The sequence below is a fragment of the Cyclopterus lumpus genome, chromosome 9 (assembly GCF_009769545.1).
Source record: "Cyclopterus lumpus isolate fCycLum1 chromosome 9, fCycLum1.pri, whole genome shotgun sequence".
In the NCBI taxonomy this organism is placed as follows: domain Eukaryota; kingdom Metazoa; phylum Chordata; class Actinopteri; order Perciformes; family Cyclopteridae; genus Cyclopterus; species Cyclopterus lumpus.
The window spans coordinates 2,104,398-2,120,000 of record NC_046974.1 but is presented as its reverse complement, the minus strand read 5'-3'; the positions used below and the strand labels follow the sequence as shown (position 1 = coordinate 2,120,000).

General features: G+C 38.1%; 2 protein-coding genes across 2 annotated transcripts; both read right to left on the bottom strand.

Annotated features, from left to right (window-relative positions):
• Nucleotides 1-4,893: 4,893 nt before the first annotated feature.
• Nucleotides 4,894-11,870, bottom strand: ptrh1 (peptidyl-tRNA hydrolase 1 homolog). The gene is made up of 5 exons (XM_034542657.1): nucleotides 11,528-11,870; nucleotides 10,578-10,797; nucleotides 6,369-6,468; nucleotides 5,509-5,554; nucleotides 4,894-5,425 (listed from the first exon to the last, which is right to left on the bottom strand). The coding sequence occupies exons 1-5, from the start codon at nucleotides 11,720-11,722 to the stop codon at nucleotides 5,225-5,227; spliced, it is 762 nt and encodes a 253-aa protein (XP_034398548.1). The 5' UTR covers nucleotides 11,723-11,870; the 3' UTR covers nucleotides 4,894-5,224.
• A 1,356-nt stretch (nucleotides 11,871-13,226) lies between these two features.
• Nucleotides 13,227-15,189, bottom strand: LOC117735835 (natterin-3-like). The gene is made up of 2 exons (XM_034540723.1): nucleotides 15,129-15,189; nucleotides 13,227-14,317 (listed from the first exon to the last, which is right to left on the bottom strand). The coding sequence occupies exons 1-2, from the start codon at nucleotides 15,187-15,189 to the stop codon at nucleotides 13,227-13,229; spliced, it is 1,152 nt and encodes a 383-aa protein (XP_034396614.1).
• Between the last annotated feature and the right edge of the window lie 414 nt (nucleotides 15,190-15,603).

Genomic DNA, 15,603 nt, shown 5'->3' with positions numbered 1-15,603 from the left:
TAAGTTGTCTAAACCTAACTACGTAGTTTAGTTGTCTAAACCTAACTACGTAGTTTAGTTGTTATAACCTAACTGAGTAGTTTAGTTGTCAAAACCTAACTACGTAGTTTAGTTGTCTAAACATAACTACGTAGTTTAGTTGTCATAACCTAACTAGTAGTTAAGTTGTCTAAACCTAACTAGTAGTTAAGTTGTCAAAACCTAACTGAGTAGTTTAGTTGTCTAAACATAACTACGTAGTTTAGTTGTCATAACCTAACTAGTAGTTTAGTTGTCTAAACCTAACTAGTAGTTTAGTTGTCTAAACCTAACTGAGTAGTTTAGTTGTCATAACCTAACTGAGTAGTTGAGTTGTCTAAACCTAACTACGTAGTTTAGTTGTCATAACCTAACTGAGTAGTTTAGTTATTTAAACCTAACTAGTAGTTTAGTTGTCTAAACCTAACTACGTAGTTTAGTTGTCTAAACCTAACTAGTAGTTTAGTTGTCAAAACCTAACAGTAGTTTAGTTGTCTAAACCTAACTGAGTAGTTTAGTTGTCTAAACCTAACTAGTAGTTTAGTTGTCTAAACCTAACTACGTAGTTTAGTTGTCTAAACCTAACTGAGTAGTTTAGTTATCTAAAGCTAACTAATAATGTATGCTAACTACTTCCTGGAGATGGATGGAAAACGTGAGGCGTGGAGATGCCGAGATACATTAAAAGCTTAAATATATGTAACTAGATCACTCTTGAGGAACTCCTTCATATGCAGCCAGACCCTTATGAGAACTTAATGTAATAACACGTGTGATTTTGGGGTATGAAACAATGAAATCTTGATTAGCCTGTAGCTGCATTAGCTTCTCAGACTCACGTCACACGGTGATAATACAAGACGAATGTAAACAGTGGGGCGAGGGAGTTAAGGGATAAATTACCCAGCAGGCCTTGCCTTCAGGGCGCCGGTGGACCCTTCCCTCTGCTGCGCGGACGCTGAGCTAACGTTTCCTCCGCGGGGTTTTGGATGCTCGTTTGCCTCTTAAAGGGCCGCTGCTGCCTTTTCACGGCCGGGAAGAATAATTTAGTGCAGGAGGCCCGAGATCGCTGGAGATTCTGTTCATGGAAAGGGGAGAAGGGACGAGTTATTAATGCTCATCGGGACTTCACTTCATAATTAAAAAACACGTAAAAAAAGAGTGGTGATAGTTCAGTGCAGAATATTAAAAGGACTTCGTGAGTGATTTTCTGAAGACTAATGGGGATAAAAATAGCATGAAGCTCAGTAAGGTCACTATTCTGAGACACTGTGTCCATGTAAGTAGTATTATATAGATATGCATTTAAATATAATGTTAGCATACAAAATACAATTACGGGACCATTGCACCAAATTGCAATACTTCCACCTTCAAAGGTAGACAATTATCTGACAATATAAAGATGACAGAGATGACAATATATTTTAAAAAAACACTAATATAGGGACACCATTTAATGTTGCACTTCCACCAGTTAAAATAATATATGTCATTGCTTTTTTGAATTTGAGTTTTATTTTACTGGGATAGTCCCATTTAGATTTTAAACAAAACAGCAACAAGTTAAAAACAACGAGAAACTTCACATAAAGAACACAAATAACAGTTAAAACAAATAGCAAACTCAGTAACATCTTATATTTTAATTAAAAACAAACAACCTTTGTTCAAATGTGGATGGATAAAAGGGCCTTATTTACATTAAAATAAAACCTCCTCCCATTTCACAATAAAAGTCCTAATATTAAAACTCAAGTATTTTGTATGTGTATTTTGTATGCGCCCCCTGGTGGTCAGTAGAGAGAATGCAGCTTTAACACATGAAGCATAGACTTCTATACAACCAGAGGAGTCGCCCCCTGGTGGTCAGTAGAGAGAATGCAGCTTTAACACATGAAGCATAGACTTCTATACAACCAGAGGAGTCGCCCCCTGGTGGTCAGTAGAGAGAATGCAGCTTTAACACATGAAGCATAGACTTCTATACAACCAGAGGAGTCGCCCCCTGGTGGTCAGTAGAGAGAATGCAGCTTTAACACATGAAGCATAGACTTCTATACAACCAGAGGAGTCGCCCCCTGGTGGTCAGGAGAGAGAATGCAGCTTTAACACATGAAGCATAGACTTCTATACAAACAGAGGAGTCGCCCCCTGGTGGTCAGGAGAGAGAATGCAGCTTTAACACATGAAGCATAGACTTCTATACAACCAGAGGAGTCGCCCCCTGGTGGTCAGAAGAGAAACCTTTGGAGGGCACCAAAGTCCAGATAATTTATTCTCAACTCCTTTTATGGCAAACCATTGTGACATTTAAATAAATATCTCATCTGAAGCACATTTATGTTCCTAGATGTTGAGATATAGAGGTGGACATGGACCTCTCTGCAGCCTCGTGAGTATAGAACATGGTTGTGTAACATTAATAGAATTCCCCAGAGCCGGTGGGCTTGTTGTGTGTTTCTGCAGAGTTAGCACCACTGTGAGAAGACCCCCCACCAGGCCACTGTCAGCCCGCTACGCCCGGCTGTAGTGCAAAGGGGGGGAGGGGGGGGGGGGGAGGTTGGAGGTCCCCATTCCTGAATAAATTTTAGGGTCCAGGTGTCCAGCCCCACTGCTGACCTCTGACCTCCTGCAGAAGAGAAGTTATTGAAAGGCGGCGGTGAAGCTCGCTGACCAGCGAGGAAGAGGGCTGGGAAAGTGGCCCGATGGAGGCTCAACGGGGTCACCGTCAGGGGGGGGGGGGGGGGGCTTCCTTTGAGCCCCCCCCCTCAGGTCCACAAGTGTGTCCCTGCAGCCTTTGTGACTCTGAGCTGCAGAGACAGAAGGCCTCAAACAAGCCGCTCTAAACAATGTTCAGCCTTTTGTTTCTTTCTTCTGCATCGCAATCTAGATCCTTTGTGCTCATTCAGGTTATATGCTCTTTTAGGCTCACACACACACACACACACATACAGACACACACACACACACTCACACACACATACACACACACACACACACACACTCACACACACATACAGACACACACACACACACTCACACACACATACACACACACACACACACACACGCACTTACACACACACACACGCACACACACACACACACATACAGACACACACACACACTCACACACACATACACACACACACACACACATACACTCACACACACACACGCACACATACACAGACACACGCACACACGCGCACACACACGCACACACACACACACAAACTCACACACACACACACACACACACACACACACACACTCACACACACTCACACACACACACTCACACACACACACACACACACTCACACATACACACACATACACACACACTCACACACACACATGTACACACTCACACGCACAGACACACACACACACACACTCACACACACAGACACAAACACAAACACACTCACACACACAGACACAAACACACACACACTCACACACAGACACAAACACACACATACACACACTCACACACACACAGACACAAACACACACACACTCACACAGACACAAGCACACAGACACACACACACACTCACACACACACTCACACACGCACACAGACACAAACACACACACACTCACACAGACACACACACACACACTCACTCACACAGACACAAACACACTCACACAGACACACACACATACACACACACACACACACTCTCACACACACACACACACAGACACAAACACGCACACAGACACACACACTCACACACACACACACTCACACACACAGACACAAACATACACACATTCACACACACAGACACACACACACACACACTCACACACACAGCCACACACACACACACTCACACACACACACTCACACACACAGACACACACACACACACTCACACACGCACACAGACACACTCACACACACACTCACACACACAGACACACACACACTCACACACACAGATACACACACACACACTCACACACGCACACAGACACACTCACACACACACTCACACACACAGACACACACACACACATTCTCTGCGCCTCTTGACTGGATGCAACTCATTAAAGTCGCCTAATTGCTGAAGAGTGTAATTAGTGTGACAATCGGGAAGGGGGGGGGGGGACACCAAGACGGGGGGGGGGGGGGGGGGGGGACACCAAGACGGGGGGGGGGGGACGACACCAAGACGGGAGCGAGCAGGTCGTGAGGGGAACCGTGTGTTCGATGCCACTTTCGGATACTAAAGGAGGAGAAATTGAGCTTCAAGAATAGTAGCTTTTTGTTGTTGTTGTTGTTGTTGTTGTTGTGTTTCTTCCTGTTTGACTCAGGAGTGTAACACAGCTCTCTGATGTCACAAACGTGATTCATAACCCCTCCCGGTCCTCTGAAGGCAGCTGATCACAGATCAGTCTCAGAGACCACGTCGGCCAATAGGTGAAGCCCCCACGAGCCAATCGTACGCTCAGATTCGCTCCAATGAGCGACACATTATTTCATGCGTTTGAATATTTTTGTTAGCAATTGTGCAAATAATAAATTATGATTAAATTGGCTTTTTTAAATCATTAAAATCAGGATTAGAGGTCTAGAGGTCAGGCCTCATCCGGCTGAAAAAGAAAGGAAAAGAGGAGCATAATGACGTATATAACGTACATAATCCACGACTTTATTGTCTGTTATTCACGTAATCATGAACCAGGAAGTATAAACACCTCGAAAGCTCAGACAGGGAGGGAGCGGATGTTTATGGAACGTAACTTTAACCCAAACAAACGTCTTTATTAAACATAACTAAGTATTTTATCATCTTTATTAAACATAACTAAGTATTTCATCATCTTCATTAAACATCATTTTAAAAATAGTTTCCTGTGAAGATGGAGGTTTATTTTGAAAAGTATACATATAAATATAATATATATAACAACTTTCTAGTAAGGTATCATACGTTTTAATAAATGGCATTCATAAATATAATACATGGAAATGACACATTTACCTCAAGCAAGACTTCAGTCCTTTACATTTATTATTAAATCAGAATAAATATATAAAATGTGCATCGGCATGGCAATCAGAGGGTTAACGTCCCGTCATCAGGAAACGTCATAAATAATACAATTTGTGATATTGGGCTATACAAAATAAACTGAATAATATGAATAACTGGCGCAGGTTCCTGCTGATCCATCATCGTCACGTCTGCTGCCCGGCGCCCCCTGCTGGTGGGGAGGGGGAGTCCTCCTGGGAGAGCTGGGAGAGGAGGAGGTCCACGCTCTGGACCAGAACCCGCTCCAGAACCTTCTGCTCGGAGGACGAGAAGCGGCCCAGTACGTGGACCTCCACGGGGGCCCTGCCCACCGGGCGGCCGATCCCCACCCGGAGACGGGGCATCACCTGGTAAGGGCAATAATAACTCTTATTAATAAAGGGCAATAATAACTCTTATTAATAATAAAGGGCAATAATAAATAACTCACATCCGTGTGGAGGCAGTCGACACAGGAGCGCACTCCATTGTGACCTCTGAAGAGAGAACGAGGGGTCAAAGGTCGAGACGTTTTCGTTTGCACAGAATGTTACAATAAGCGTCCCAATATTTCTAACAACTGTAATCTTAACGGTTTGCTTTAAGTAAAGTGAAAACATATCAATAAATATATGCAAGAAAAACTATTATTATAATACATTAAAAATAATTATAAAACTATCAGATTTATAAATATGATGATATATCAAATATGAAGAATTACACACAGATTTTTTTATTTGAATTTTGAAGTATTATAAATGATATATTTGCCCTTGTAAGTCTTGTAAAATGCTTGTTAATGTGCTTTGATTGTGGTTTTAAATCATTATGAATATTCCCGAGTGCTTATAACTCTAATTATTCAGTGTCAAAGGCAGATTCTAAAGCATGATCAGTATGTTATAATGTTCGGCTGCAACAATTATTGTCAACGCCGATCAATCTGCTGATTATTACTATTATTACTATTCTGTTTCCTTTCACAGAAAAGTAAAGAAACCAGAAAATATTCACATTTAAGAAGCTGCAATCTGATGTTTTCTTTAAAAATGACTCCAAACCTATTAATTAATTATCTAAATAGTCGACCGTCAATTTAATGGTTGATAACTAAATCGATTAAGCAGCTACAGCCTGATGCCGAGGTACAAAAAAAAATCAAAGTTATTTATTTATCTGACAAACTGAAAGCTTCACAAATATTATTTGGAGAAGATTTCAAGCGTCGCGACGACAGAAACCGGAAACAGGAAACCGGAAACCGGAAACTGGAAACAGGAAACTGGAAACAGGAAACAGGAAACCCACCTGGCACTTCCTCCGTGTTTGAGGACGACTTTGCCCAGAGGCTTGTCCAGCTCGTCGTGGACCAGCAGGACGTCTTCGGGCTTGATGCCGAATTTAACGGCTGAAAAGAAACGCACAAACAAGTAATAAAGTAGAGTAATAAAGTAGAGTGATAAAGTAGAGTGATAAAGTAGAGTAATAAAGTAGAGTGATAAAGTAGAGTAATAAAGTAGAGTGATAAAGTAGAGTAATAAAGTAGAGTAATAAAGTAGAGTGATAAAGTAGAGTGATAAAGTAGAGTAATAAAGTAGAGTAATAAAGTAGAGTGATAAAGTAGAGTGATAAAGTAGAGTAATAAAGTAGAGTAATAAAGTAGAGTGATAAAGTAGAGTGATAAAGTAGAGTAATAAAGTAATAAAGTAGAGTGATAAAGTAGAGTAATAAAGTAGAGTGATAAAGTAGAGTGATAAAGTAGAGTGATAAAGTAGAGTAATAAAGTAGAGTAATAAAGTAGAGTGATAAAGTAGAGTAATAAAGTAATAAAGTAGAGTGATAAAGTAGAGTAATAAAGTAGAGTGATAAAGTAGAGTGATAAAGTAGAGTAATAAAGTAGAGTGATAAAGTAGAGTGATAAAGTAGAGTAATAAAGTAGAGTAATAAAGTAGAGTGATAAAGTAGAGTGATAAAGTAGAGTAATAAAGTAGAGTAATAAAGTAGAGTGATAAAGTAGAGTGATAAAGTAGAGTAATAAAGTAATAAAGTAGAGTGATAAAGTAGAGTAATAAAGTAGAGTGATAAAGTAGAGTGATAAAGTAGAGTGATAAAGTAGAGTAATAAAGTAGAGTAATAAAGTAGAGTGATAAAGTAGAGTAATAAAGTAATAAAGTAGAGTGATAAAGTAGAGTAATAAAGTAGAGTGATAAAGTAGAGTGATAAAGTAGAGTAATAAAGTAGAGTAATAAAGTAGAGTGATAAAGTAGAGTAATAAAGTAATAAAGTAGAGTGATAAAGTAGAGTAATAAAGTAGAGTGATAAAGTAGAGTAATAAAGTAGAGTGATAAAGTAGAGTAATGAAGTAGAGTGATAAAGTAATAAAGAAGAGTGATAAAGTAGAGTGATAAAGTAGAGTGATAAAGTAGAGTGATAAAGTAGAGTAATGAAGTAGAGTAATAAATTAATAAAGTAGAGTAATAAAGTAGAGTAATAAAGTAGAGTGATAAAGTAGAGTGATAAAGTAGAGTAATAAAGTAATTAAGTAGAATGATAAAGTAGAGTAATAAAATAGAGTAATAAAGTAGAGTAATAAAGTAGAGTGATAAAGTAGAGTAATAAAGTAGAGTGATAAAGTAGAGTAATAAAGTAGAGTAATAAAAGTAATGAAGTAGAGTAATAAAGTAATTAAGTAGAGTGATAAAGTAGAGTAATAAAGTAAAGTAATAAAGTAGAGTAATAAAATAGAGTGATAAAGTAGAGTAATGAAGTAGAGTAATAAAGTAATTAAGTAGAGTGATAAAGTAGAGTAATAAAGTAAAGTAATAAAATAGAGTAATGAAGTAAAGTAATAAAGTAGAGTAATAAAGTAAAGTAATAAAGTAGAGTAATAAAATAGAGTGATAAAGTAGAGTAATAAAATAGAGTAATAAAATAGAGTAATGAAGTAAAGTAATAAAGTAGAGTAATAAAGTAAAGTAATAAAGTAGAGTAATAAAGTAGAGTGATAAAGTAGAGTGATAAAGTAGAGTGATAAAGTAGAGTAATAAAGTAGAGTGATAAAGTAGAGTAATGAAGTAGAGTGATAAAGTAGAGTAATAAAGTAGAGTGATAAAGTAGAGTGATAAAGTAGAGTGATAAAGTAGAGTAATAAAGTAGAGTGATAAAGTAGAGTGATAAAGTAGAGTGATAAAGTAATAAAGTAGAGTAATAGAGTAATAAAATAGAGTAATAAAGTAGAGTAATAAAATAGAGTAATGAAGTAGAGTAATAAAGTAAAGTAATGAAGTAGAGTAATAAAGTAAAGTAATGAAGTAAAGTAATAAAGTAAAGTAATGGAGTAGAGTAATAAAGTAAAGTAATAAAGTAAAGTAATAAAGTAGAGTAATAAAGTAGAGTAATAAAGTAGAGTAATAAAGTAGAGTGATGAAGTAGAGTAATAAAGTAAAGTAATAAAGTAGAGTAATAAAGTAGAGTAATCGAGTAATAAAGTAGAGTAATCGAGTAATAAAGTAGAGTAATAAAGTAGAGTGATAAAGTAGAGTAATCGAGTAATAAAGTAGAGTGATAAAGTAGAGTAATAGAGTAATAAAGTAGAGTAATAAAGTAGAGTGATAAAGTAGAGTAATAGAGTAATAAAGTAGAGTGATGAAGTAGAGTAATAGAGTAATAAAGTAGAGTGATAAAGTAGAGTAATAGAGTAATAAAGTAGAGTAATAAAGTAGAGTGATAAAGTAGAGTAATAGAGTAATAAAGTAGAGTGATAAAGTAGAGTAATAGAGTAATAAAGTAGAGTGATAAAGTAGAGTAATAGAGTAATAAAGTAGAGTGATGAAGTAGAGTAATAAAGTAGAGTAATCGAGTAATAAAGTAGAGTAATAAAGTAGAGTGATAAAGTAGAGTGATAAAGTAGAGTGATAAAGTAGAGTGATAAAGTAGAGTGATAAAGTAGAGTAATAGAGTAATAAAATAGAGTAATAAAGTAGAGTAATAAAATAGAGTAATGAAGTAGAGTAATAAAGTAAAGTAATGAAGTAGAGTAATAAAGTAAAGTAATGAAGTAAAGTAATAAAGTAAAGTAATGGAGTAGAGTAATAAAGTAAAGTAATAAAGTAAAGTAATAAAGTAGAGTGATAAAGTAGAGTAATGAAGTAGAGTAATAAAGTAATTAAGTAGAATGATAAAGTAGAGTAATAAAGTAGAGTAATCGAGTAATAAAGTAGAGTGATAAAGTAGAGTAATAGAGTAATAAAGTAGAGTAATAAAGTAGAGTGATAAAGTAGAGTAATAAAGTAGAGTGATGAAGTAGAGTAATAGAGTAATAAAGTAGAGTGATAAAGTAGAGTAATAGAGTAATAAAGTAGAGTAATAAAGTAGAGTGATAAAGTAGAGTAATAGAGTAATAAAGTAGAGTGATAAAGTAGAGTAATAGAGTAATAAAGTAGAGTAATAAAGTAGAGTGATAAAGTAGAGTAATAGAGTAATAAAGTAGAGTGATGAAGTAGAGTAATAAAGTAGAGTAATAAAGTAGAGTAATAAAGTAGAGTAATCGAGTAATAAAGTAGAGTGATAAAGTAGAGTAATAGAGTAATAAAGTAGAGTGATAAAGTAGAGTAATAAAGTAGAGTAATAGAGTAATAAAGTAGAGTGATAAAGTAGAGTAATAGAGTAATAAAGTAGAGTAATAAAGTAGAGTGATAAAGTAGAGTGATAAAGTAGAGTAATAGAGTAATAAAGTAGAGTAATAAAGTAGAGTAATAAAGTAGAGTGATGAAGTAGAGTAATAAAGTAAAGTAATAAAGTAGAGTAATAAAGTAGAGTAATCGAGTAATAAAGTAGAGTAATCGAGTAATAAAGTAGAGTAATAAAGTAGAGTGATAAAGTAGAGTAATCGAGTAATAAAGTAGAGTGATAAAGTAGAGTAATAGAGTAATAAAGTAGAGTGATAAAGTAGAGTAATAGAGTAATAAAGTAGAGTGATGAAGTAGAGTAATAGAGTAATAAAGTAGAGTGATAAAGTAGAGTAATAGAGTAATAAAGTAGAGTAATAAAGTAGAGTGATAAAGTAGAGTAATAGAGTAATAAAGTAGAGTGATAAAGTAGAGTAATAGAGTAATAAAGTAGAGTAATAAAGTAGAGTGATAAAGTAGAGTAATAGAGTAATAAAGTAGAGTGATGAAGTAGAGTAATAAAGTAGAGTAATAAAGTAGAGTAATAAAGTAGAGTAATAAAGTAGAGTAATAGAGTAATAAAGTAGAGTGATGAAGTAGAGTAATAAAGTAGAGTAATAAAGTAGAGTAATCGAGTAATAAAGTAGAGTGATAAAGTAGAGTAATAGAGTAATAAAGTAGAGTAATAAAGTAGAGTGATAAAGTAGAGTAATAAAGTAGAGTGATAAAGTAGAGTAATCGAGTAATAAAGTAGAGTGATAAAGTAGAGTAATAGAGTAATAAAGTAGAGTAATAAAGTAGAGTGATAAAGTAGAGTAATAGAGTAATAAAGTAGAGGCGGTGAGCTCACCCGCCTTGGCCACCGACACGCCGTTGATGTTCATGAGCAGCCGGGGGCGGAGCAGCACCACGTGCGTCCGGTCCACCTCCGACACGATGACCTCACCGGACACGTGCTTGTCGCCGCGCCAACGGTCGGCCACGCCGAGGCGAGCGGCGAGCGCGCCGAGCACCGCCATGCCGACGCTGTGTCTGGTACCCTCCATCCCCGGGTTGCCCAGCCCCACCACCTGTTACACACACACAGTATATAAATATACAAATAAATATATATATATACACATATACACACACACACAATCATTATCATCTTTTACGGTCTCTCTTTAACTCGCTTATATATTTCTGCATCTTGAATACACTTTAAAAACCTATTATATATACATTTATGTTATATATATTTATTATAACCCCACCCTAACACCCATATATGTTATACATATTTATATATATTTATTATAACCCCACCCTAACACCCATATATGTTATACATATTTATATATATTTATTATAACCCCACCCTAACACCCATATATGTTATATATATTTATATGTTATATATATTTATTATAACCCCACCCTAACACCCATATAAGTTATGTGTGTGTATATATATATTACTGTTTGTACACCAAATGTTCTTCTAAGAGAAGACATGAGCAGACGTGCCTGGTACTGATGGTGCTGACGTCACCGGGTCACGTGACACCAGTAAACAGGAAGAGGACACGCGTCCATACTCCATTTGATATCCACCAGCTCTTAATTTGAATGAACTGTATGCCGAATTTAAGAGTAATAAGAGACGGATCCAGAACATATATTCAAATGTATATTATGGGATGGATAGTTTGCCCAAAACAGCAAATCAGCTCTAAACCGACATATTTTTTAATGGTGTAAATCTAAAACGGCCCACAATACCCACAATGCACAGCGCGCGAGAGGGGTCACACTCACCAGCCTCCGTCGGCCTTTCGTGTGTATCCGGGTCTCGATGGCCGTCGCAGGACTCAACGGGACCCCCAGCAGAACCCGGTTCACGAGTCTCGTTAGAAGTCGCCGCATTGGGACAAAACTCAACAGCTTCCGGAAGTAAAAAGTCAAATAACGACGAAAAGTACCGGAAGCGGAGGCTCGTTCGGACCGGCTCATTCAGAGAGAGCGCGTGACTTAAGCCAGAGCACACCATGAACCCGGAAGTGGATTCAACACTGCTCACGTGTTCAGACTCATTGACGCACACGCACACGCACACACACGGTGAGAGTTGTGTTGAAATAGAAGCGACGCTCACGAGGTCACGTGACCGGCTCACACTGTCAACGATCCACAAAAACAACCAGTGTCCAGGTGGCCTCCTCCTGCTGGACGACAGCACCCCCTTAGGGTGGGCACTGGTAACTACACTATATTATTATTATCATTATAATTTATAAAAATATTATAATTATACATATTATAATAATAACTATTATTATAATAATTATAAATATTATTATAATAATAATTATATTATAATTATTACAATAAGAATAAATATTATTATGATAAATATTATTACAATAAGAATAAATATTATTATGATAATAAATATTATTACTATAATAATAATTGTTATTATTACAATTATTTACATAAACACTGCGTCTTCTCAGGGTCAGAGTTCAGTTTGTTATCAGCAATTAATTTGGCCTTGGTGGTGTTGGTCCAAATATACAAATATACTGTATGTATTTGTTTTCTCGTCACTGAAGTGGTAAATAGTATATAAAAAATAACCAACTTTTCACCACCACTATAATAATAATAATATTTATTTTTTAATAGTGCTTTAAAAGGAACTTTACATGGTAAAAACTAACAATAGAAGCAATAACAATGTGAGATGACGTAATAGAAAGAAACAAAACAAAAAAATACTTAACTAGCATCAAAGGTTATATGCAGAATTATTAATAATAATATGCATATTTGCATGGTTTAATGATACATGTTGAGTGACTGAATTATATAAATATTGTGTACAAATAATTAAATAAATCCAATGATTTAACAAGTTGGTTTTATTATTCAATACTTTTCAGTTTGATATTGCCCTGTAAATATTTATTAATATTTGATTTCAATGTTCTGATAAAATATTGATGCCATATCTTTACACACATTTACTTCAAGGGGTTTATAAAATGCAGGCTTGTAACTAAGTACTACAATAAATAAATCATTTAATAAGTAATACGTTTTGTTTAATGATGCCCTGTAATATGTTCAGAATCAGAAATATTTTTATTAGCCAAGTAGGTTCACACCTACAAGGAACTTAGCGTGGTGGGTGGTGCAACATAGGACGTTAAACATAACAAACAACAACAGTAGACAACAAATAAACAATCAACAAAGTGCAGACGAGACATAGAATAAAATGTACAGTGTAAGATAAGTGCAATTGTAAAGTGTATGTAATGTTACAGTTTTAGTAAAAGTGACATGTGTATTATTTAAGTCTACTACTAATATTAATACTTCAAGAGATTAAAAAATGTAAGAATTAAGTAACTGTCCTAAAAAATACAAAGAAACGCCTTTAAATTCAAGATTGTATTTTATTTTGAAAACAAGAGTTTTATTAAACTGTTTAAGTCCAGCAGACTGATCCTCAGTCTTGAGTTGGGGGGCAGGGAACGGCGTCCGCCACCGGCCGGCACCGCTCCACCACGGCGTTGATCTCGCCCACGCTCACGCCGTCGTAGACGCCTGTGATGTACGTCCAGCGGGTGTCTCCGTCGCGGTTGGTCCTGCTCAGCCGGCCGGTGAACGGGATGTCGGCCGTCATCTTCCTGCCGTCCATCCTCACGGCGCACCAGTGGTTGGGCGGCACCAGCAGCTCCACGGCGACGGAGTGACCCACGGACTCCACCACGCTGGTGCCCTCCGAGAAGGTCACCGTCTGCTCCTTGGTGAAGTCCACGTCGCCCGGGCCGAGGATGGGCACCTTGGCCTTCATGGTGGACACGGAGCCGTTGCGGGTCTCCCTGCCGATGTCCCAGGTCTTCTCCACCGAGCTGGTCTTCTCCAGTCTCACCGTCTTCTGCACGTCCCTGCACTCCAGGTTGGTGACTTTGGCGAGCTGCAGGGCCTCGGGAGGATGGTGGAAGAGCTCCATCTGGTCGATGCCGTACTCCACGTGGGAGATGTGCTGGCTGTAGCCGTCTCTGTTGACGGCCAGGACCTGGTAGCTCTTGTACCAGTACTCGTCGCCCTCCCAGGGGAGGAAGAAGGCCTCGTGCCGGGTCACCACTTTGCCGAGACCATACTTGTTCTTGCCCACAAAGATGTCCGTTTCGGGGCAGGTTTTGACGGCATAGCTCGGGACCGACCCGTAGGAACCTTCGACCCACTCCAGGAACTCAAAGTGGTCCACGTTGACCAGCATTTCAAACTTGGAGGACGCGTACTCTTTGTCGGCGTACGGGTACCGGCAGAAGTCCCCTTTGCCGGGCGAGTAGAAGCCGGCCTCGCAGTTGACCTTGCACACGTAGTCCGTGCGTTCGGCGTAGCCGTTGAAGACGGCGACGGCGCCGTTCGGGAGGCGGCCGCTCCACGTCGCCCACTTGAGGTTGGCATGCTCACCGAACATGGGCGGGGACCGCGAGGTCGTCTCGGTTTCTGGGACCTCTCTGATGTCAGGAGGTCGGATGACTTCCCGGGAAGGGACAACATCTTCCAGCGTGGGGTTCAACCGCGGCTCTGGAACCACAGAAAACGGGTTTGGATACAAGTTATTGACCAAAACCTCACGAGACAAAGAGTTCTAAATAAAAGCAGACTCTCATCTTGCTCAAAGGCCGTGAGCCGACGTTGGTCTTTCGGCCCGTTGGTTCCCGCATTGGTTTATTTGTAGCGTAACCTTTGTACTTATGTAGTTATTTTAACCCAAAACGACCTAACTAAGTCTTTTCGTGGCCTAAACTTAACCAGGTTGTTTCCTGTGGGGACAGAAGTTTATTTTGAAAAGACCGTATTCATGCTAAGAACAGCAATGCAATCGGAACGAAAGAATCGAAGAGTAACTTTCCGTGAGACGTAAGATGATCGTCACAGGCCGGGTACACTTCTGTTAATGTTTGGTCCTTCTAGTTATTATAATATATCACGTTTTTTAATTCATAATGCTCAGAAGGTGGATGAGGAGATGAGGCTCACAGAATCAGCCACTTCTTTTAAATCACTTCTTAAAACCCTTTTTTATAGAATTGCTTTTAGGCGATGTCGTCCTTTTATGTCCTTTTACGCAGTTCTTTTGTTCCCCTCATTTTGTGTCATTTATTTGTTTGTTTTCTTTTCTGTTGTTTGTGTTGTTTTTGCTGTGTTCGTGACCTTTTTTATGCCATGTTTTTCTTTGTTGCCTTTTATTTACTTAAACGTTCACCTGCATGGACGTCATGTACGTCTATGCTCTAGAGCTTTGTAAACGCTGTTTTTTAAAAGGCTTTTATTTTGAAAGAGCAGCAGACATCCCTCCAGTAAGACTGTTCCGAGCGGTCCAGATGTGACTCACCGTCCTGCAGCTGGACGCCGTCGAGCAGCAGCAGGACGACGACCGCGACACGCCAGCTCATCTGGTCCCAGGGGAGTAAACACAAGTCAAGAGTGACATCATCAGTGACATCATCAGTGACATCCCATCAGGCCTCACTCCAAAACATTCACATTCTGGACCAATTAAAAAAGATCCGGCAGGTTTATTAAAGTTTCTTTAGTTATTATATTTGATTTATTGATCGCTGTCGGGATGCAATGACACAATGAACAACAAATGGTCTTGAAAATACATTTTAAAAGGTTTTTTTAAAGACAAAAATCAGTTCAACTTGTTTTTAGCTTTCTAAATAAATCATGACTCATTCCCACAATTATTACAATACAACAATTCATGAGGTTATTGGTTACATCTGTGTTTTTACCTTATTGTTTGTTTGTTTACGGGCAGTGCGACTGGCCTGATGAATAGAGCATAATGAGTGCATTATCTT